The sequence below is a fragment of the Propithecus coquereli genome, unplaced genomic scaffold (assembly GCF_000956105.1).
Source record: "Propithecus coquereli isolate 6110/MARCELLA unplaced genomic scaffold, Pcoq_1.0 Scaffold188, whole genome shotgun sequence".
Taxonomy (NCBI): Eukaryota; Metazoa; Chordata; class Mammalia; order Primates; family Indriidae; genus Propithecus; species Propithecus coquereli.
In genome coordinates, this window is record NW_012143634.1 from 2,522,132 (window position 1) to 2,546,856 (window position 24,725).

General features: G+C 39.5%; 1 protein-coding gene across 1 annotated transcript in view; it reads right to left on the reverse strand.

The window, feature by feature from the left end:
• Nucleotides 1-23,715, reverse strand: part of MAOA (monoamine oxidase A) — a 64,745-nt gene extending 41,030 nt beyond the window's left edge. Inside the window, exons 1-2 of the mRNA XM_012642824.1 lie at nt 23,250-23,715; nt 2,225-2,319 (exon numbers count right to left, since the gene is read on the reverse strand). Of these exons, the coding sequence (XP_012498278.1) occupies nt 2,225-2,319; nt 23,250-23,325 (171 nt within the window). The 5' untranslated portion in view covers nt 23,326-23,715. The remainder of the gene's footprint in view (nt 1-2,224; nt 2,320-23,249) is intronic.
• Nucleotides 23,716-24,725: the final 1,010 nt, after the last annotated feature.

The window sequence follows — 24,725 nt, forward strand, 5'->3', positions numbered from 1 at the left end:
TCAGAAAATGACAGAAGAAGAATCATATCTAATAAGGACATACAGGCAGAATATGCAACCCTTCCTTTGCACTACAACACACTGCCTTCGATTAGAATTTGAAGATGGAAGGGAGCTTCTTCAAGGCCATTTAGATTTTATCTTATTGCCCAAATGAGAAAACTGAGATATAAAGTGCTAATAGAACTCACCCAAGACAACATGTCAGGCCAGTATAGGGGCTAGAATCCTAGGCTCCTCACTCCCAGACCAATAGCCTCCCAGTGGACTACATCTAAAGTAGTACTCAGAAATTCCCCAAATAAATTTAATCTGGATTGACATTAATTTAAGGCAAGCAAGCAAACATAGAGTAGCACTTCTGTAGTGTCCCCTGGAGAACTTGTCAAAATGCAGATTCAGATTCAATAGGTCTTGGACAAGGCCTGAGATTCTGCATCTCTATGGAGTTCCCAGTTGATTCTGAGGCTGCTGACCCACAGATCACACTATGAGTAACAAGGCTGCCGAGCATTCTTAAAGCTGAGCAAGGTGGAAACAGGCCTATGATATATCCCTGCATATTTAAAATGGTAGGAAGCAATGACAGAAGGGTAGCATGGCACAGTGTGACTGAAAGAGCTGCTACAATATCCTATGTCAGATGTTGTCTATTGGTTATTCCAATGTTCATTCATATTTTCCCTCCCATGCCTGCTTCTATTATACAGCCTGGAAATGTTAAATACTTGCTTTCCCAGGCTCCCTAGCAGCTGAAGGTGGCCATGTGACCCAACTCCGGCCAGTGAGATTAAAGCAAATGTCACTGGGGTCTTTTGCTAAAGAAAAGCCTTTGTTGCAGACAAGGCTGATATTGTCCCTCCGTTTTCCTTGCCTTGAATGAGAACTTGACACTTAGAATCACAGCATCCATTTTGTTACCACAAGGCAATAAGCCAACGTGAAATGAATGGAAGAGCAGAGAGATAGCAAGAGCCTGAAGCTTTGATAACAAAACTGAACTCCTGCACCAGCCTGGACTACCTACCACCAGACTTCTGTGAAATAATCAAATGTTTGCATTGCTTAAGCCATTCTATTCTGTTATTATCATTGCCTAAGCCACTCTGTTATTAGTCTCACTGAAACAACTTCTGGTGAGATAGATACATCCTCTCTTTTCAGTCACTTCAACAGTCTGGTTTTATCCTTACTGGCAATCCCCAGCCTTTAACACTGTATTTGTGTGCTCTAGCAAAGGGTCTCATTAATGACCTTCTAACTGCCAAATGTGAGGGTCTCTTTTCTGCCTTTATCCTATGTCATTTGACTCTGTTGAGCATCCCTTCCTCTTCCGTTCAGTGACTTGCAAAGCACTGCTCTAGTCTGGTCCTCCTCCCCTGCCTCTACTGCTTCTCTCTGGTTCCTCTGCCCCTGCCTCGGCTTTTATCTGCATGTGCCCCAAACTTCCATCTTTGCTCCTGTTTCCTTCCCACCCTTCATTATCTCCCTATGTACTTTCATCAGCTCCCACAGATTCAAATAACTGCAATCATTCCCTTAAATCATAGTATATATTTAGTAAATAGTAGTAAATATCCTTAAATAATAGTGAGTATGCATTTGTCCAGAATGGAAAAAGTATATAAGTATAAAAAGGCAGTGATGTAGCAAGAACAGGGTTTCCTTCTCATATGTAGCCAGACCCAACCTGAGCAAAGAGTGTCTCTGGCAGCAGCATACCTCTTAGGGAACAAGGGCCAAGGGGAAAAGTTGCACAAAAATATGCTACATTTGGTCCTGCTTACTGTAGCCACCACACTTCTATTCAGCTGTGTATCACCAGATAAATAAGGAACATATAGCAAGTGTGCATGTCTGTGTGTGTGTGGATGTGTGCATTGTGGGTATATAGTCACTTCCGGTCCAGCCAAAGTATAACCCCACCTGAGATACTACACATTTGATTTAGGTCTCTAGTATGGAGATTATCACACCATATTGAAATTATTTCTTCACGTTTGTTGTCGTCACTACAATGTAAGGGACTGAAGGTCAGAGGTTGTTATTCTTTAGTGAGTGCTTGTTGAAGAGAATGGACATTTATTTGATGGAGTATTTTAGAGCTATGGAGGACAAATGGCTTGCCTGCATGAAACTCTTGAGATCTCCTCTAGCCCTGTGACTTCCAATTGCCCCACTTGTTGTTTGAGTGAGATTATATGTAAATACTAATATCACTTACTCTCACGGTGTATGTTCTGCCGCCAACTCTGTCTCGTGCTTCCAAAACCAAAACATTGACATTATGCTCCAAGAGGAGTTTGGCAGCAGACAGCCCTGAAGGGAAAACAAAAGAGAGAAACATATTAACATCTAAATGCTAGACATCCATGATTTAACACATCAAATGAACACAAGGCATCATACACAATCCAATGATCTTGCTGTCTTTTAATAAATTCTGATCACAGAATTCTGATGTCGTGGCATCAGCCTAGCTCACAGCAACCTCAAACTCCTGGGCTCAAGCGACCCTCCTGGTTCAGCTTCCTAGGTAGCTAGGACTACAGGCGTGTGCCACCATGCCTGGCTAATTTTTTCTATTTTTAGTTGTTTTGGCTAATTTCTTTCTATTTACAGTAGAGACAGGGTCTCGCTCTTGCTCAGGCTGGTCTCGAACTTCTGAGCTCAAGCAATCCTCTCGCCTCGGCCTCCCAGAGTGCTAGGATTACAAGTGTGAGCCACCGCGCCCGGCCAGAAAAGAATATTTTAAACCCAACATAGGAATACCAGAAAAGTTGAGAAAGTGTGGTAGATCAACATACTAAGGGTGCATGCTATCAACATGATATATCACTGATGTGATCTGATCACCTGGCTGAGGTAGTGTTTGTCAAGTTTCTTCACCATAAAGTTACTTCTTTCCCCCCTTCCATACTGTACTCTTTGGAAGGAAGGCTATGCATAGCCCACACTTAGGTCATTAAATATGAAATGTCCAATTTCGAATCAAAAGCTTAGTTTATTACATCTCAAACAAGAAGCAGTACAATTAAATCAAGGTACGTGCCTAAACTATCAACACAATTTTGCCACCTTAACGGTAGCTTGTTTATGTCAGCAGCAAAGAAGCCTAGAGAGCGAGTAGCAATAAAATCATGAAAGGTGTTTTTCACAGCTTGCTGAGAATTGAATATTTTTCCTTGCAAGAAGTGGTCCAAAGACTGGAAGAAATGGTAGTCAGTTGGTGCAAGGCCTGGTCAATATGGCGGATGTCAGAGGGTTTCCAAGTCCAGCTTCTGTAGTTTGAGCCGCATTGTTTGTGTAACATGTGGTCAAATGTTGTCTTGCAAGAGGATTGGCCTGTCTCTATTGACCAATCTCGGCTGCTTCATCGCAAGCATCCTCATCATTTCATCCAATTGGTTGCAGTAGACATCTGCTGTAATCAACTGACCAGGTTTCATGAAGCTGTAGTGGATAATACCAGTGCTGGACCACCAAACAGACACCATTAGCTTTTTTTGATGAATATTTGGTTTTGGACTGTGTTTTGGCACTTCATCTTCATCCAATCATTGTGGTGAAAACTTGCGATTGTCAAAAAGAATCTATTTTTCATCATATGTAACAATACGGTGTAAAAATGTTTCACTTTTATGTCATGACAGCAAAGAAAGGCAAGCTTCGAGACAATTTCTCTTCTGATGCTCATTTAATTCATGCAAACCCATTATCCAGCTTCTTTACCTTGTCAATTTGTTTCCAATGGTCCAAAATTGTTGGAATAATAATGCTAAACCTTGCTAATTCACACGTAGGTTGAGACAGATTCGCTTCCACTACAGCTTTCAGGTTATCATTATCCATCTTGGTATCAGGTCACCCACATGGCTCATTTTCAAGATTAAAATCACCAGAATGGAACTTCTCAAACTACTACTACAATGAACCATGGCTTGTGACCTACATTAGATCTGAGGCAGGGAATGTGTAAGATGAGCCTGGAGTATTAGGTCATACCAGAAAGCAAGGAGGCTGTCAGAAACTACTAGGATTGTGTCAATAAGATTCAGGAGCCTACCTATGTACTCCCACCAGCCAAAGATGGAATAATTTGAGTATCAAATAAAGATAACTGCAATGGCTTAAATCCACAAGTTCATAATAATACTAAACAAACACAAAAATTCTCATTGGCTACCTTTGGAAAATGCTGAGGAACCAACTTATCATTTTGGAAAATGATAAATGAAAGAGTCTAGCATTCATCCTACCTTTCCTATTTACACTGAATCTCAAAGCAACTGAATAGCTAGTGAAGGGAGGTTTCTCTGTATAAAAGCACGCCAACTAGTAAGTAAAGACAGAAATAATTAGAACGTCAGCATTTTGCAACTCCCAGCGAATTAATGGATCTAGCATAATGATCATCAACAGCCATTAACATTGCATACAAAAAAGAGATAACCAGATGTTATCTGTCTCTGGATAGAAGCACATACCACTACCTATGAATAAGTTTTGCAAAAAAGAAGGACAGATGGATGGACAGACAGATGGAAGGAACAAATTAAATTCTAATGTGATCAAGCCTCTATATCTGATAGCAAGGGGTCAGAGGAACATGTTTAATAACACTACTAGGATGCAATCAACAAAATCCAGATTGTAGAAAATTATACAGGACTACCTTGGTTTATTTTTTCTTATTTTTTAGAAAATGGGAAAAATAAAATTTTATTCATTAATAAATGCAAAAATATTAATTAAAATGTGTACAGAGCAATATTACAAGACATATGATAAAAGGGTATTGTAAGTAGTTTAAAGAAAAGCTTTTATGCAAGCCTAGAAGAAATAATTTTTTTTCCTTTTTTATTTTTTTATTTCAGAATATTATGGGGGTACAAATGTTTTGGTTACATGGATTACTTTTGTACTGGTTGAGTCAAAGTTATAAGTGTGCACATCACCCAGGTAACATACATTGTACCCGTTAGGTATGATTTTACCCATCTTCTCCTCTCCCCTCCCTCCCACATGATTTCCATTGAGTTTCACCTCCATCTGTGCATATGACTGCTGATCAGTTAGTTCCGATTTAATAGTGAGTACATGTGGTGTTTGTTTTTCCATTCTTGCATACTTCATTTAGGAGGGTGGTCGTCAGTCCCATCCAGATTGTTGCAAAAGGTATTAATTCATTTTTTATGGCTCAGTAGTACTCTATGCACATATACCACATTTTACTAATCTGTTCATGAATTGATGGGCACTTGGGTTGATTCCACATCTTTGCGATTGTGAATTGTGCTGCTATAAACATTCAAGTGCAGATGTCTTTTCGATAAAATGACTTTTTTTTCCTCTGGGTAAATACCCAGTAGTGGGATTGCTGGATCAGATGGTAGGTCTACTTTTAGTTCTTTGAGGAATCTCCATACTATTTTCTATAGAGGTTGCACTAGTTTGCTGGTGTGGATGTGGAGAGAAAGGAACATTTATACACTGTTGGTGGGACTACCTTGGTTTATTTTTTTTAATTGCCTACTCCTGCTCTCTCCCCTTAATCTTTCACGGGCTTTTCCTACAATAAATCTCTTAGACAACTAGTTCTGTCTTGATGCTTGCTCTCAGAGGATACAGGCTGATATAACATTTTATTCATGCACAAAATAGCATGGGATATACATAGCCATGTATGCGTTTGGGTCTATAAGATCTAAAACACAGGGAGTCTAAACCATATCCAGCACTGCTATCTGCTAATGTCTGTGTGCAATTTTGACCCTTTCAAGTACACTACCCTTAGCTTGCTGATGTCTATCAAAGATTTAGGTATGCAACAAATCTTTGGAATCTGCTAACAAAGAAAGGCATCCCCTGACAGTTAAATAAATTCAAACCAATGTCTGCCAATCTCGATGCAATCTATTTTCTGGGACAGAGCCAAAGGCTTCTTGTGTTGACTGATGTAAAAAAGGAATGAAGGTGAAATGAAAAATATATTTATGCATAAATCTTTGTTGTTATGTCTGATTATTTCTTCAGGGTTAAGTTCTAGAATGGAGATTACTAGGTCAAAAGAGATGAACATGTTTTTGGCTCATAGTAATATTCCATATTTAAAAATAGAGAAACTCAGATGCAAAAAGTTTCATTTCTTCCCTGATCCCTTTAATCAACCTAACTATAAACTATTTAGATAAATATAACCAAGGGTCTACTAGAATTACCCTGGCAGCTGTTATTCTAAGGAGGAGAAACTTGCCCTCTCCACACTGCCTAAGGGGAAGCAGGGGTGTCTTTGAACATCAACAACAGTGGGACCTGGAGCAGTTGTACCCATGGAGGCACACTGAGGTGGCATCTTACAGTGGCACCCTACAGATATATTTCCTATGCTTTTCCTTGTTGCCTTTCACAACCATCCCTTGGAGTAGATTTCATTATCCCCATATTCCAGATGAAAAAACGAAGTTCCTGAGATAACCACAACAAAGTCTCCTGAAAAGTGAAGGATTTTACTTCTCACACCCTCATTTGGAACCTTAATAAAATCTCATCTAACAAATAACTCCAACCAAGTTTGGTGAGTGAAATTCAGTGTCAATAACAAATAAATATTTTTCAGGAGACTAAAGGGGATGTGGGGAGCAGGACTACCTGAGCCAGTACAATGACCACACCAGTGACAAGGTAATTTTGCAATTTGGTATTTAAGGACATAGTAAAATAAAATTAAAAAGTTGAAAAAAGTAGTTGTTTCTACATTATGGGAAAATGATTTGCCCTATCTCAGCAAGGAGACTTTAAATTCTTAGCTTAAGAAATAAAGAATATGTTTAAAATATTTAGAATGGATTTTAGAAAAATAGTTTTTTTTTTATTTCAGCATATTATGGGGTACAGATGTTTAGGTTACGTGTGTTGCCCTTGGTTCCCCTCCCCCCAAGTCCGTGTTTCAAATATGTCCATCCTTCGGGTAGTGCGCATTGCACTCCTTGTGTATACAAATACCCATCCCCTCCTCCCTCCTCCCCCCTCCTCCCACCGCCCTCCCCCATCCCCAGCATCCAATAGATGTTGTTCTGATATGTGCTTTTATGTGTTGATTAGTTAATACCAATTTGATGGTGAGTACAAATGGAACCCGTTCTTTTGCTCTTGTGGTACCCCACTTTGGATAATGGGCTCAAGTTTAATCCAGGAAAATGTAAGTGGTGCTAGATCACTGTCATTTCTTATAATTGAGTAATATTCCATTGTAAACAAATACCAAATTTTGATAATCCACTCATGGATTGACGGGCACTTGGGTTGTTTCCACATTCTTGCAATAGTGAATTGTGCTGCCATAAACATTCGGGTGCAGATGTCCTTATCGTAGAATGTTTTGTGCTCTTTTGGGTAGATGCCTAATAGTGCTGTTGCTGGATCGAATGGTATTTCTATTTTTAGCTCTCTGAGATATCTCCAAATTCTTTTCCACAGAGGTTGCGCTAATTTGCAGTCCCACCAGCAGTGTAGAAGAGTTCCTGTCTCTCCACATCCTCGCCAACATTTGTTGTTTTGTGTTTTTTTGATAGAGGCCAATCTCACCGGGGTTAGGTGATACCTCATTGTGGTTTTGATTTGCATTTCTCTAATGATTAGAGATGTTGAGCATTTTTTTATATGTTTACTGGCCATTATTCTGTCTTCTTTTGAAAAGTTTCTGTTCTTTTGAAAAGATCTTGGAAGTTGAAGGGGGAAGATCTAAGTTATTTAGAAAAATCCACTATACGCAAAGCATATTTCTTCTAAGATGCTAAGTAAATAAGTATTAATGTTTCAGCTTGCATGTTTACTGTGAAGAAGACCCTGATAAGGAACTTCTATGATCATTTAAAGGTTAGAAAATACACAATATGTAAATAAAGGTAAGATGCTGTTAGGAAAGTAGTTATTTTTGAATGTTCAGTAAGTCATAAATAAAGCTCAAGTAAACACTTGCAGTCCAAAAAAGGTTTTCTAATATAACAACTGTGGCTATCTGTTGATTTGAATGGACAAAACTAAAGATGTTAAGTCTTAAATTATATTCTTTAACTCTTGTTTATATTTATTTTGTGTATCACTCATTGCATGCTACCTTCCCCTTTTCACTACAAACTTCAACGATTACTTACAAAAAGAAAATTATATCTCAATTGTCAACTCCACAGATTAGCTTAAGGACTTTTGCCATAAACATTCAAAATGTTTATTTAGCATTTTTTTGTAAATGGGATACAATTGTTAGACAAGATTCTTAAGTCTGAAGGCAAGTCACCAAATAAAATGTGGCTACTATAAAAATAGATTTTATAATCAAACATTTTTATTTCCATATTTATTATGAAAAGAGAAAAACTTCATCTCAAAAAAAGGTTTACTTTTATTTCATCAGCTCCAAAGTAATATAGATTATTAAGCAAAAACTAAGAACATTGTGCATTATAGATCTCTCTTTCTTTCGTTTTCCATCATTCAATGGCCATGTGAAATCTAAAGTGATAAGAAGCCTGTTTCTCACCACTCCCCTTGCCTGCAAGATAAGGAAAGGGTTTGATACAGGTATGCCAGTAAATGATTAACAATCAGCTGGGGAGAGGGAATGGATGGAGTTGGGGGGAGCACCTGTTTTGCAATATTTGGATTTCCATGGTGTATATACACTCTCACCATGGATTTCAAACTACCAGTGTGATTTCAGGCTACCAATGTGACTGTCTATTAAATCAGCAAGGGTTTGTGATATTCACTGGGTTGTAGATGAGAAGCCACCTCAGAAGGGGCCATTGGGCCAGACTCTCAAGTGTCCTAGTGTTAAAAGTTTGTAATTCTCCCACCTGCGTTTTAGAGAGAAGTCTAAGTGGGCATTGACAAAATCTGCCATCCCCTACACCAGAGGTCTTCCTCTCCCAAACCATAGCTAACACAGCTCATTAGGAAGAAAAGAGCCCATGATTCCTGAGTGTCCTATGGTTTTCTATGAGAGCAGAGAGCCCGCAGAAGCAACATTCACAAAGATTTTGTTAAGGCCTTATCGTGTATGTAAGGAGATCAAACTGCTTTCAAAATGCGACAACATAAAAACAGGAAAATAGTGGCTCATGGCACAGGCAAATCTTTAATTAAGTTGCAATAAGTATTTTAAATAGGGATGATGAGTTTAAAACAATACAATTCCTCTCCTGATTTCTCTCTCTTTCATCATTTGGGTTTTACAGAAACCAAAATAAAATAGGTTAACGGATTTAGTGGAGAGGTTAAAAAAAGAAAAGAAGCAAGTCTGCTAATAGCACACCTTGTTTGAGAGTTCAAGGCAATGTTAGTTCTGGTTATTAGATCAGGAGAGCCTGGGTGAGATGTATGCAGCCAGCAGTGGTGTTGCCATGGCAACTTAACCGACCTCCAGCTTCTTAAAGCCACTGCCCATGGAAACTCTTCTCACCAATTCTGCAGTGCTCTCAACGTCCCCAAATGGCTACTGTCCCCATTGAACTGGTATAGGAAATGATTTTACCCACATAGTGCACCTTGAGAGTTAATACATGCAATGAAGCCTCCAAGGAAATGATCCCTTTGCTTCCTGGGACATAAATCTCAAGCATCCTGTCACCCTGGAACCTAGCTTCCATACTTGCCCCTGCCTTTTCTACCTTGCCCAGGGACATTTGCTTTACCTACTTCAAGCACATTCACATTACTCTATCCCAGGAAAGAAAGAAATTCCTCCATCTAACTTGTACCACCCTTTCCAGTTCCTGCGCAATTTCTGATTTTCTTTCTACAACACATGATTTGGTGTCTCCATTTCCTCACTAGAACAAACCTTGAAATGTAGCACATTCCTCATGAAAGATGTCCAGTGACCCTTACTGTCAAAGTAGACAGCTAATATAGTTATCTGTCACACTCTCCCTGTTACAATGATTTTTATTCTTAGCACATATGACCACCTAGCATTGTATACACACACACACACACACACACACAATTTTTTTGTATATTGTTTAATTAAGCCCCCATGAAAGTAGAGTCTTTGCTTGTTTTTGCTTACTGCTACATCTCCAGAGCCTAGCATAGTACTTGGCATACAGTGGACACTCAGGAAATATTTATTGAAATAATTTATCAATGATTAATTAATAAATTAATAATTAATTAATGATTTGTTAATGAATAGTCTACTTCAGAGATTATAGTTCAAAAACCCTCACAAACTCAATGACAGGCATTCCTACTGAAGGCATTCACAGTTTAAAAAAATTTCATGATTTGGTCAAATGAAACATTCCTGGGGCAGAACCCCATCCGATTGTCCTAGTAATAGGTGGAAGAGTCCCCACTGTAGAGCTAGTGTGATTTGGAATCACACTTTGCCATTTACTGTGTGATAATCTTAGGCAAGTTTCTTCAGACTGTTTTCACGTCTGTAAACAGAGATAATAACCATCCTGTCTTGGGGGGCCAATGTGAAGATTAAACAAGGTAATGCATGTAATTACTCAGCCAAGTGACTGGTGTGTAGTAAATGCCCCATTAGTGTGAGCTGGCATCATCACCATTATCCTTAAAGTCATCGATGACCTCCTTTTTTCTAAAGCTCATGGTTTTGTTTCAATCCTTAAACTTCTTTATGTTATACTTGGTATTGCTGATCACTTATTTGTAACTTCAAGTTCTTCCTTAAGCAATACTTCCATGGTCCTGATTTCTCTAACTCAGAATTTCGAAAGGGTATTATGTGGAAAAGTACTTCCCTGGGGATGTGCACAGGATTTTTCAGAGTTGTTCAATAAGATAAACATATTATCAAGTTCATTGTGTTTCAGACTATAATAAAGGTATACAAAAGGTGCTATGAGGGTACTTAAGCCAGTTTGGCTAGAGTGACTTAAGAAAGCTTCCACAACTTTTGGAGTGGCTGGCTAGCCAATGTCATTCGATAAGAGTGATGTGACACATCAAAATTAGAGAAGAGATAAAATTATCATGGTGTGTAGATAGTAGACACTTAGCCTAGAAAACCGATAAGAAGGAACAAACAAACAAATGAACAAAAGAGAGAAACAAGAAAAGAATTCAAGGAGTAAGGTGTCTAGTTGTAAAATTATAGAAAGATAGTCCTTATTTTTGGATAGGAGGAAACAGTATTATAAAGACCTTAATTCCTCCAAATAAATCTACAAATGTAATCAAATCTCAATTAAAATATGAATACTATTTTTCTTTATTTTAAAGAGGCTGGTTCTAAAGTTCACATGGAAAAATAGCTTGCCAGGAAATTCCTGAAAAAAATAGCGTAACTAGTCCAAGCTTTTATTAAAATATATGACAAAGCTACAGTAAAAAGAGTGGTGCTGGTACAAGATTAGAGAGAGAAATGTGAAAGATAATGGTCCAGAAGTAGCTCGAATTATACAAATTAGATAAATCCTGGTTTAGTTAATAAACGGTGTTGGGACATTGGATTTGGGGAAAGAAAAAAAGTAAAGAATCTCTCTCTAACTCTTTACTAAGAATAAACACAGATGAAAGATTTAAATGTAAAAAATAAAAACGAATAAAACTAGAATAAAGGAGGGTAGATTTTTCTAAAATAATATTCTTGGAGTAAAGAATACTTTCTTTGAAAGACACAGAACCCAGAAGTCATAAAAGAAAAAGAAAATGTTTGCAACACTCAACAAAGTATTCATTTCCTGAAAATATAAAAAGTTCTCACAACTCAATAATAAAAAGACTAAACACACTTTTAAAATGGGTCAAAAATGTGAATGTAAAGTTTCACAGAAGACATGTAAATGTCTTTCAATGAAATGGTGCTCAATCTCACTCACAATTGGAGAAATATAAATTAAAATAAGGTACCATTTTGACTTATTGCATAGAAATGTTGAAGTAGATATGGAAAAACAGAACTTCTCTTACACTGTTGGTGGCAAAGTAAAGTGATCCAACATTGTAGGTATTAGCCATCAAAACTTTAAATGTACATCCCCTTCATCCAGCAATTCCATCCCTAGTAAGCGCTCCTACATATAAACTCACACATGTGCTCAAAGAGCTTCATGTAAGGACACGGTGGAGGCATTCTGTAAAATACTATACAACTATTAAAAAGAATGAAAGTTCTTTGAAATATATAAGGTGAAATAAGCAAGGTTGAGATCCTTGTATATTGAATGGACCCACTATAGAAAAAAAATAACAATGTACATACTTCATACTTACATAGGAAATATCTGAAAAGATACACACAATAAACAACCACAGCAGTTATCTTTCAGGGTGCACTGCTGGGGGTCAAGAATGGAAGGAAGAGTCATTTTTCAATATGTGCTTGTTTGAATCTATTGCATGCATGTGTTTCACATAGAACATCACTTTATCTGAAAAGAGAAAACTACTACACACAACATTAGCAATTTTTTTCCATACAAAATTATTTTTCCCCTTAAAAGGTTTTAAATATAGCCTACAGATATATGAAATGTGGGTCATCTTCATGAGAAGCATCTAGGGCATGAACAGCAACTGAATCTTTTTCAAGTATGTATATTTACACCTTCACAAGTATCATAAACCTAACTACATTCATTCCTTCATCCATTTGTCCAACAAATAATACTGCACTCCTTGTAGGTCCAGGCTCTGTCCTAGGTGCTGTGACATAGAGGTGACTATAACAAAGTCCTCAAGAAGCCTACATTCTTAAGGGAGAGACAGACAAACACATAAAGGAATAAATATTGTGTTATCAACTATTAAAGAAATATTAAGTGCTATGAAGATAAAGGAGCTTAAGGAGAGAGAGAGTTATGGAGGTGGGGAGTGCTCTTTTAGATAGGATCATCAGTCAACACGTCTCAGAGGTGACATTAATGCAGAGACCTTAATGAAGTAAGGAAGTAAGCCACACAAGTTTCTGGGGAAGACAGGAATAAGGCTGATGTGCTCGAAGAAGAATAATGAGGCTGGCACAGCCAAAGGGAATGGGTGAGAAGATGATGAGACCAGAGAAGAAGAGACTAAATGACATAAAGCCTTGTAGACAATGGAAAAGATGCTGGGTTTTGGTCTAAGTGTGATGGGGAGCCACTGGAGGTGTATAAGTAGGGGAGTGATTCATCTTATTTTAACTTTTTAAAAGATCATCCTAGTTTCTGTGAGGAAAGCAGACTGTAAGGGGGCAAAAGAGGAAGGAAGCAGGAGACTAGTATTAGAGGCAGATCTTTGGGCAAGACATCATGGTGGCTTGCACAAGGGCAAAAGACCACAATGACTTGGACAGGGGTGGCTGTGGTTGCAGTTGTGGGAAGTAGTTAGATTCGGAACATGTTTTGAGGCTACAGCCGACAGGATTTGCTGTCAGAATGGATGTGGTGTATGACAAAAAGAGAGGAGTCAAGAATGGCTCCAAGATTTGTTCATTAATTCAGTAAATATTTGTCGATTGTGCATTCACTACGTGCCTTGAGCAAAATTTGTGGGTTTTGTCCACTGCTCCTGCTTCAGGAACGTTGCCTAGAAAACTTCAGTATGAATTGATGTTTCATTATACTTTTTATTGCCCTCAGAGTGTTCAGCCCACTGTCCAAGTGGAGTTATGTAAGAGTCCAAATATGCAGTTATGTAAGAATTCTGTTGGCCAGAGACCACTTCATTGAATAATAGAGAATTAACTTTAAAATGTATTATGCAGCATACTCTATACCCATTTCTAGATGATGATGAATGTCAAACTGGAAGAAAAATGCAAAGATTCCTGAGCAACTGGGTAAATGTGATGCCATATACTAAGGTGGAAATGGCCAGGGGAAGAATGAATCATGGGTAAATATCCAGTGTCTTGTTTTAGATGCATTAAGTTTGAGAGGCCTAAATGAGCTAAATGTGTATTACAAACTTCTCAAGAACAAAAATGTGTTACACATCTTTGCATCCCTAGACTAGAGCCTGCCATGTTGCAAGTGCCCAAATGCTTGTTGCAAGGAATAGAAGAATCACATATCAAGAAAACAAAATCATGCTCATGCAGATGAGGGCAACAGGGAAGTTTCTAATGATACTTGGATTGTATTTATCTCAAGCAACTAAGAAAGATTGACAAGGATTGGATGCTAGGTCATTTTAACCTTTATGCCTAAGTAAGTCAGCAGATTCTAAATACTACTAGCACATTTTCTCATTTTGAATCAGTATTGTGCTTCTTGGCAGAAGAAAATAGAGAATGTCAACGTGCACACACAAACTTGTCTGTGATACGTAAAACCATTTCTATCAATTTAATCTATACCTACACCCATCTGTATTTTGTGCTTCCTTTCAGAGACATAATTTTCTGCTTTTGGAAAGCCCAAATCTTCTAATCCCTTTGATAAGCTAAAAAGATAGGGCTGTCTCAAATGATAAATAGATGAAAGCTAAGAATTAACTTCAATTTGCCCTGAATTCGACAGACTGGTTGTCTAGACAGTCCTAATTTATTAGATTATTGTTCAGCATTCATCTTCATTTTAGATAAAAGGATTTCACCCAACTTAGGGAATGCAATTACCCCTTAATTCATTATTCACCTCATTCTTTCATTGAAACTTAAAATACACCAGGAGCACTCCACACTGCTGTCCTCAGATTTGGCACATTGGGATGGGCTGTAGTCTAAAGTAGTACTTCCCAAAATGTTTTATGGAACACTAGTCCTCAAGCAAGATGCTCCGGGGAAAAATGTCAATGTTCTTGGAAGCTGGGACATCTTATATTGTTTCTCCTTCCAGAAAATGTCTAATAGACACTGGCATATTAAAGGCCCAGAGAAGTCCCACAGCAAAGAGACTTGTTTATCTCAGCATTTCTCCACCTTTGCCTTAAAACACTAAAGCCAAAACTATACCTCAAAATACACTTTGGGACAGCTGGTTTCATCTCTTATATTTCACATAGTTAGAGTAATAAGCTCCCATATGGGTCCGAGGTGAACAATGCCTAGAGCACAAGCTGAGAGTTGGAGCGAGGCTTTGGCATAGCTATGGCATAATACGCTCTGCTGCCTCTCATAGTTCTTTCTCTTTATTCCTAAAAGTGACATTTTTCTTCAACTTTGACATTCATCATCACCTAGGAATATGTCTAGAGTATGTTGCAAAATAGTAAAACATTTTAAGGTGAATTATCTATTATTCAGTGACATGGTCTCTGGCCAAAAAAATTCTTACATAAATGCACTTTTGGACTCTTGGACTGAACACTCGGAGGACAATAAAAAGTATAGTCAAACATCAACTCATACTGAAGTTTTCTAGGCAATGTTCCCGAAGCAGGAGCAAAGAGCAAAACCCACAAATTTTACTCAAGGCACATAGTGAACACACAATCAACAAATATTTACTGAATTAATGAACGAATGCATACAGGCATGCAAGAAAAAGGTCTTTAACATAAGCCACAGCTCCCAGCTAACTCATTTAATCTAGAAATGGTTACCTTAAAGGCCATCTTCATTGCATTTTAGAATTTATCCAAAATCTACGGCACTTCCATCAAACATTACTTTCTCCATGAAATCCTTCCCTTGTCTTTTCCTCCAGGTAGAAATAAACATTTCTTTCTCTGCGCTGCCACTGGACCTCTGAACCAACCCCAATACCCACATTTCTTCAGGCTCATAGCTGTAACCCCTGTGACACAGAGGGATCCTATGCCTCACACAAGTTACTGGATAGACAACTGGGCTGACAGATAAACTAAGAAAAGCCCTCAGACCAAAAGTTCCCTCTTTCATTTGGGTCCGAATTTTGTCAAATGCTTTCAATGGCCAATGATCTTTACAAACTATCACAAATGCATATTAAATAAGAAATGCATATTTAATATCAATAGCTTCACTTCAATATGTAAAAATCTTTAAATATCGATCTTGGAAGACTACTAAAAGAAATCCTATCAACCACCACAGCCTTTCATTTCCTTCACCAATGTTTTCTCTCAAATCCTTTCTTTTCAAGATATGTCAGGTTCACTTCTCTATTTATTGTAGGCTTAATACAGGAAACGTAGGTGCCTTTGTTTTCAGCCTGAATGTGTTGACTGTTTTCATCATGGTCTATTTACAAATTCATTACTAGTAACTGTCTAATGATATAACGAATACTTTGAATTTTTACTTTTCACCACTTCTATGAAATCTCAGTATCAGCCCAAAATAATTATACTATGGGGACAGTGACACTGAAGAGGTTTCTAGAACATCAGATGTTTGCCTAGTGCAGGGGGAAAAAAAACATCTATTCTCTTTTTTTCTTCTTTTTTTTTTTTTTTTGGTGAAAAGGTTCAATAGCTTTCATCAGATTTTCAAAAGGACATTTGATCCAAAAGGTTAAGAACTACTGATCTAAACTATTCAAAAATCTCTACACATTATCGTAGAGACTAGATAATCCCTATGTACTAAGAATGAACTTTTCCAAAAAGGAAATCAAATTATCACATGAAAGTCATTTTACCTAATAGGATGCCCCATATTTTTAAATTTAAATGTTTTCAAAGCAATTAACATTCCGTGTAATATGTTCTAATGTATAAATTACTGTCAAGCAACAGTCACTAGGTTTCAGAGCATCAAGCTTCAACATAAAACAATAATGTTTATTGTAGATCTATAGATGGACTGACAGAGCAAGTCCAGTGAGGTGAGGTACAGAAAGAGCACTGTCTTGGAAGACAGTATTTTAGGGGTCCAAGGTCAAGTTATGTCACTAAGAATTTTGTGGCATTTGGTAATTCACTTGACCCCTCTGAGCCTCCATTTCTGTCCCTTTGAACTGTCATAGGCCACTATTCTGTGACCTTTGGACGTGGTTAATATGTAATTAACTCACCTCTCAAAGCTTATCATCTGGCTTTTTATGTTTTTATTGACACTCTTACCTAATCGATCAATTAAATGTTATTAATAAGTGCAGCTCCGTTTATTTTGGCCTAGCAACAACTAGAAAAGGGCTTTTACACAAAGATTCAGAGAAGCCATGGGGAAGGGGTGAATGAGCACCTGTGGAGAGACCCAGGCACTGATTTGAGTGAAAGATGTCAATATGAGATGATGCAGCAAACCATTTCCAGAATAAATCATGGAAGAAAGAAATTATTGAGGAGGTGTCTTAAAAAGAAAGCTAAAGAGACAGACCTTCATGAAACTAAGTACTAAAAAAGATACCAGAAGATATACCACATATAACTTAAGCCAATGCCTTAGATGACAAAAACCACAGTTCAAACACTTTACACAATGCTAAATGACAACATAACAGGGAATATATTGTCTGAAGGAAAATATAAATTATTGCTAAAAATATAAAATATTTGTCACAATAAAGGGGGAGAAACAGCCCAACAATCGACTTGTTTCAAATGCTCACAACATTTAGAAAATGTTTTGAATCAATGTGTAAAGTTCTAATCATTCAAACTTAAAATGAAAAAAAAAACCCTATCATTATGAAATCTATCCATCTTATATATATAAACATATTCTTTAAACAAGTACTTATTGGGTGTCTATACTTTCTAAATCACAGAGTTGGCACTCTTGCAAGTCTCTGTATGTGATATAAAACTACAATACAACTTCATTCTCTCTGGGTACACCTGAATCCAAATACTGCAAGACTTTTCATATGTTGAAATATTTCTATGCCACAACTGCATGATTATGTGACTCAATATTTGCCCATAATGGTCTTCCACGTTTCTTTTTCTCCTTTATTGGTCTCTGTGATGTATGGAATTATACTATAATTAGATCTATTCTTAAATAAATTTTCATATTAGCCGAGGATTATGTATAAATTCAAATCAATTAGTATTGACTAAATGCTAAAATTGCCCATTAAATGTCAAATAAACCCAAAAAGTTCATTCAACCATGAAGATCTGAAAAAAAAATAAGAACCCAAACAAATGTAATTCTTGTATTCTTTGTCCAGCATGAAAAAGTCTATAAAGTAAAAGTATCCTAGTTTAATTTTGAGAGAAAGAAATAAAATAAGGGCAGAGAAGTATCCTAAAAGGCATCAAATTAATGCTCAGCCAACACTGAACCTCAGAGTCTCTAAATAACAAAGGCACCAAAAATAAGCAGCATTTTAAAAATGGAAGCTTTTCTTAGTCACTGCAAAACCACACCATATGTGCTGCCAAGTTCTGAGTTAAAATGCATAAAATAGTCCTGGCAGAAATGATTTGTATGGGTGATGTGTTTCAGCAAAAAGGGAAATTGTGGTATGTTGTGGACTCAATCATTGGAACTCCAAACATCAGTCATTCTTGTGAAAAAGCTTTTCTGTCTCAGATGAGAACAATTCAATCCCTGCTGGTTTTACACAGCACCGAGTTCTGGGTGGCTAGTGCTTTCATTTTTTTTTAGTAGAGCTTGGCTCATGGACAAAAACAGAGAGAAGTTGTATTGCTTAAACATTGTTTGGACACTAAGAGCTCTTTCTACATGACACTTGGAATTTAATTGCAAAAAAAAACCATGGAGAAATCCTCTATTCGCCCAGGACTATCCAGCATTATGACTAAGGTGTTTTTACTGTACACTCGCTAACCATCCACAGTTCACAGAGGCACAAAAATCATGGGCAGACAAGGCACACTGGGGGTCATCTCAATAGCTACCACAATCACATCCCTAGAGGCATAAGAAGCAACTATTTTCCTTCCCTGGAACTCTCACCACGGGCTTAAATTAAGCACTGCTCATGTCTGGCTTATACCCTCATGACTCGGTATCTGTACTCTTCCAATCTCTCCTGTTTGGTATATTTTTTTCCATCTTCTTATCTCTACCTATTAAAATCCTACTTATCTCTCAAGGTTCCAGAACTTTGTTCATATTTATAACATTAATATTTATCTCATTGTATTCATGTCAATTATTTACCCACTTGATTACTTCTACCAAGATGGCATGAGCATCTTATGTGCAGGGACACTACTTACACATCTTTATATACCTCTTTCTTTACCCATGTGCTACCTAGCATGTGGTAGAGGCTCCTAAAATACTGGAACTAAGCCCAGGAGCCAGAGTTACCTCTACTTACAATGCGTTGCTTTGAGGGATAGAGCATTTCCCTTCACTAAATGTGTTCAAAGTTACAGCCAGATAATCACTAAGAAAATGCTGTCCAAAGGATTGGAATCTTAGGTGAATGGACTAGATTGCCTTTTAAAACCTCTTTGACCCCAAAGATTCTGAAATTTCAAACAGACCCATGAAGGAAGCATGCATTGTCCACTGGAGGTGGGCTTTTTTTCTCTTTTCCTTTTTTTCTCTCCCTAAAGAGAGCCATTTCAGAAATTCTCAGTTAAGGGTAGATTTTAAAATCTTCCACCACTAGTTTTCTGTCATATGTTACATCTGTGACAGCTCATGAACAGGAACTAATATCTAAAGTCAGTGACGGAACCACACTATACTTAAAATCAAATCAAGAAATAAGAGACAGAAAATAAGTATAAATTGTTAAGTATAGATTGCAAGCTCTACAAGAGGAGAGAAAAATCAATGGGAGCCAGAGTGATCAAGGAAGGATCTTCAACCGGGTATGGAAGGATGGATAGGATATAAATGGTCAGAGAAAAGCACCTCCATGTTAAGAAAGACAAAAACAGGGAAGGCATGAAGGGACAAAATAAATGTAGTGTAGCCCTGAGGACAAGAGGCAGTGCGACTAAAGCTCAAGCCCATGTTGGGGAATAGTGAGAAGTGCTACTTATCCAACAAAGTAGGGCCAGATAATTGAGCGTGTGGAAGCAGGGCTTGAGAGGCTGGTAATAGGAGACCATTCAAGGCCCTGAGCAGAGGAGTGAGGTGCTGAAAGAGCATTTAAGAAAAATCAAGTCTGGGAGAACACTGCATATGGGATGGACATGAAAGGAGAGCCATTACTATAAAGGGTGGCCACCGGAAAGGGGGTCAATAACCAGGTAGGCTTCAGGGGTCAAAAGTCTGTCTCGGGGATGGGGGCGGAGAGCATCACAGGGAATGAAGAAGAGGGATAGCCCAAAAGAAGATTTACAAGGATCTGCTAAAAGGGTGTAGAAAATGAAAGAAAAGAATGTGTTAAAAATGATGGTGGTGCCAAGAACAGAGTCACGGGGCTGAGGAAGAGAGGCTGGATTGGCAGGCATGGTAGTGTTTGGACATGTTGAATCTGAAGTATTAAAGTGTGAAATGTCCAAGAGCAGATAAGCTATGGAATAGGTGTTCGGAAAAAAGAAAAGAATTCAAATTAGAGACTTGAGAGCTTTCTATAGATAAGAGAAAGCTGAAGTCCTAGAATAAGAAAGTGGAGAGTGTGCATAACAGCCCAAAAGTGATGAGCAGCAGAACCTCCAGCTCACTTCAAAACTAGAAGTTTGAGAGAATATGAGCACAATGAAAGGAATGGAAAAGGAGCAATCGGTGTGGGATAAAAATCCAATAGTGTCACAGAAAACACGAAAGGAGTTTCAAAGTGGAATGTGTGATACATAAGGAATGATGGATAAGGGTCAGAGCATGTTAAAGATACCACTAAACTAACAAATAGCAAGGTTGTTTCTCCTCTCAACCACTAACACAGTATACCATATGAAATTATTTGATTAGCGGGTGGACAGAAGAATTTTGTGGCTGTAAAACATACTTCTATTTTATGTTTTTTAATTACAAAAAGGAGATACAGCAGGATGCTGCTATTCTTTGTGCAAAGAGAATTATAAAAAATAAAAGATAATGCTGCTAATATAGATAGGTTTTGAGTAATGTCATTGAGAATATTTACTCTTCTGGGAGCTATATAAAAGGAATAGCACCACAGATGCTAAGTACTGGCCCTATGTTATAAAAGGGTGGGTAACATATTGAAGAGTGCAAATCCCAACAAAAGTTATAAGGAATATCCAAAGGCATTGAAAACTGACCTAGGAACTATTAAGTAACTCATGGGATACTGCCAAGCACACACGAAGATGATATGTTTCTGAGTTCACAAGAATGCTTGAGAAGTGATGCCTCTCACCTGCTCATGAAACACCCAGTCTATGTCCAGGATCTAACTTGAGCCAGACTTGCATCAACTTTAATTTAGTTGAGAACCATCTGGGAAGGTACTACAGACAGAAAGCAATGTTTCTGGTCTGTGAGTTAAATCACTCAGACATAACTAATGTAGATAACATTACAGGAAGCCAAGTGCTTTTTCCAGTTGCTGATGGACTAGAAGCTTGTCTCTGGAATAGGTATGTGAACTACTATGCAAGAAATGCCCTCTACCTCTCCCAAATGGAAATTAATTAATAATTAATGGTGATCATGGACCATGGACAGATCCAGCTTTTGTGGGGCCTGAAGTTTATATACAATAAGAAAGCAAAATTGTGCACACAAGATTCAGTGTGAAACTGGTTATTTACAATGAGAACCAGAAAAGACCTGCAGTTGTAAGGCTATAAAGCATAAGGTTCATCAGCTATGTGCTATATCTACCCCTGCTAATGACCAAGTATTGACAGGAAAGTGTGGAAAGAAAGCATAGGTAATAAAAGACAGTATTCCTTAAGGAGTACTGGAAACAACATAAGGAAAAGACAAGAATAAAATTGCAGAAGGAACCCTGAATTGTGGAATATGGATGATATGGAGATGGGAGAGGACAAAGAACTCCCAATCAATTTTCACAACACATTATCATTATATTTATTTCCCAGTGATCAACAATTATACTGCTTCTAGGAGGCTGACCGAGAAGGACTACATTTTTGGAAACACCAGTGCACTTCATTGCAGACACTCAACAAGTGTTTGTTGAATGAATGAATGAATGAAAAAATGAAGGGAAACAAGGGAAATACTCTTTTCCTACTCTCCACCAGGATCTGCTTTCCTCTGATGCTCCAACAATGTGTGCTTTTGCTGGCACTGGCTGAATTGTCAAAGCAACAGTTCATTGCACCAATCTCTTCTCTGGTGACTGGTTATACCGAACAGGTCAAGTCAAAAGCTATCTCCACCCAAAATTAATTTGTAAGCACGTTCACAGTCTCCTCAAAAGGATTAAACATAAAAATGGCTGTGGGGCCACCCTACATACTCCCTCCCATCTTCTTTCTTCTTCTGTCTAAATCAGATCCTGCAGGTATGGCGGCGGGGTAGACAGGTCAGTGTGGGATTCTAGCTAGGACTGAAATGCAACACAATTCCCAAATTTCAAACATTTTACCAATTATGACAACATAAGTGACAATTTAATATATGAATCATGACGAGGCTTCTAGCAAGATACCGAAAAGCCTCATGCACCCCTCACTTGATCAGCCACAACCCTAAGCCAGGACCAGGGGAACCCAGGCCTGACAGCTGGCTCATCGGAAGACAAGATTCAGGAAGGGGGAGCTCTCAGGGAAAGAAGGAAGGAGGATGAAATAGGGCACTAAGCCTCTGCTTCAAAAAGGGACTCCCTTTGGGCAATAAATGCCCTACAACTTCTTGCAAGTTCTAAAAAACAGCCGGAGTCATTTAAAACTTAAGAGCTCACCCCTCTTTCCTTTTTTTTAAACCTTTTCCTAAAGGATTCTGCCTACTTCGTCTTCACCTACCAAATTTTCTAAGGAAAGATGCTTAGAGAAGAGCAGGGCTGGAATAATAATAATACTACCTCAATGCATACCTCAATACCAGAAATGCATACGCTGATGTACTGTTTAGGGCAAAGGATATGAAATCAGTGAAGCAAAGCAGCCACCTCCGGAATTAGGAGTGCGGGTCTTAAATGGGAGAAAATCTTTCAGCCACTTCCAAGCCAGGCGATTTGACCTCAGGAGAGTTATTGAAACTCCCCAAACCTCAGTTTCTTGGCTTTGTAAAACGGGGGTGAATTTAGTACCCACCTCACAGAACTGCTGAACTGAGAAAATCCACGTAGAGTGCTAAATATAACTGCACAGCAAGATCTAATTAAATATTAGTATTTAATTGTAGTAGTAGTAAAATTATTGTGCCTACCTCTTCCAGTTCACACCACCAGCAAAACTGGCCCAACCCCCACTCCCACCTCTCGGGATCTGAAGCCGGCCACGGCTACACTCTCGCATAGATGAGAGACCCTCCAAACGGCACAACGCTATTGCCAGCCCCCGACCCCGGGCCGGCTAGGGCCCCTCAGGCCACAGCTACTGTCCATACTCACCGGAGATGCCGCCTCCTACCACGACTACGTCGAACATGTGGTCTGCTGCTACACTCTTCTTCTCCTGACTCGCCATTCTTTGGAAGAGATTCTCCTGAAGCGTGGGTACAGGAATGGGGACGCCAAAGGGCGGGATGTACCCTTCCACCAACTCTCTGGGGGAGCCCGGGGGCGGAGCCGATCTTTCTGCAGATACCCGGGGGGAGCCGGGCGCTGAGGGCGGGGCGAATCCTTTTGCTGACACTCCGGGAGCGCCCGAGGGCGGAGCCGATCTTTCTGCAGATTCCCGGGGGGAGCCGGGCACTGGGAGCCGGGCGGACCCTTGTGCTGACACTCGGGGAGAGTTATTGGGTTTAGGAGGTACCTGTATGAGCACTTGGGGAGGACTATTGGGCGCAGGAGGAGGTCCTTGTACTGAATCCCGGGGGGTGCTGGACACTGAGGGCGGGGTGGACTCTTGTATTAAATCTCCAGAGCTGTTATAGGGTACAGAAAGAAGGTCCCTCCATGGACACTTGAGAAGGGTTACTTGGGTACATTAGGTGCCGGTACCGATAACGAAGGGTTGCTCAGCATTGAGATCGGAGTGGGCTCCGAGGGCAGGGCAGATTCTCCTACTGAACCCTGAGAGGGCCTGGGCTCTGAGGGCTTGGCTAAAGTTTGTACTGTCCCTTGGGAGGTCCTCAAGAGTGGGACAGATCCTGCTACCGATAACCAGCAGATACAGGTGTCCTGGCTGGAACTTCGGGCAGCCCTATCAGAGGTGTTGTATAAGGCGGCAGACATGGGGATCTGATCTTTCGGGTCACGGGCGCTGCTGAAGCCCCAGTCAGTCTTGGAGTCGGAGTCAGTATTCTGGTCAAAATTGGTGCTGCGGTGGGAGGTTACACCAGAACTCGAGCTGTCGGCCGCGTCCACAGTGGTCGCGTTTGACAGGGAGCTAGGCAATGGGTGGAAGGTCTGCCTGTTAAAGTGGATGCTCCATTCGTCTGGGTAGGACGAGGCCTCACCAGAACTGGAAGCCAGGTTCGGGACTTGGACAGCGGTGTCCCTGGCTTCGGGAGAGAGCTCCGCCTCACGCCCCCTCCCGGCGCCGCCGGGTGAAGGGGGTGAGTTGTAAGCGCTCATGGTTCTGGAGCACGCTGGGCGCTGGGGGCGGCGTTCTGCTCTCCGCTACCCTTCCCCATGGTCGCTTGCCTCTACAGCCCGGCTGTCCCCTGTCCACGTTGTCGGAGGCCCGCCCTGGGGGTGGGGGTGGGGGCAGCCCAGTGGGACACGGAGAGATGTTAGACCGGTGCGGCCAGGCTCCGCCTTCCCCGCCTACTGGCCCGCGCGCGCTAATAACCCGCCCACTGGGTGTGGCCGGGCGATGCCACTGCAGGTTGGGGGGGCGCGGTGGCTTGGCAAGAGTGAGGGAGTGAGTGTGGGCGTGACCTGTACCTCATGCTTTCATTCTATGACTTTAACTCAAAGGAG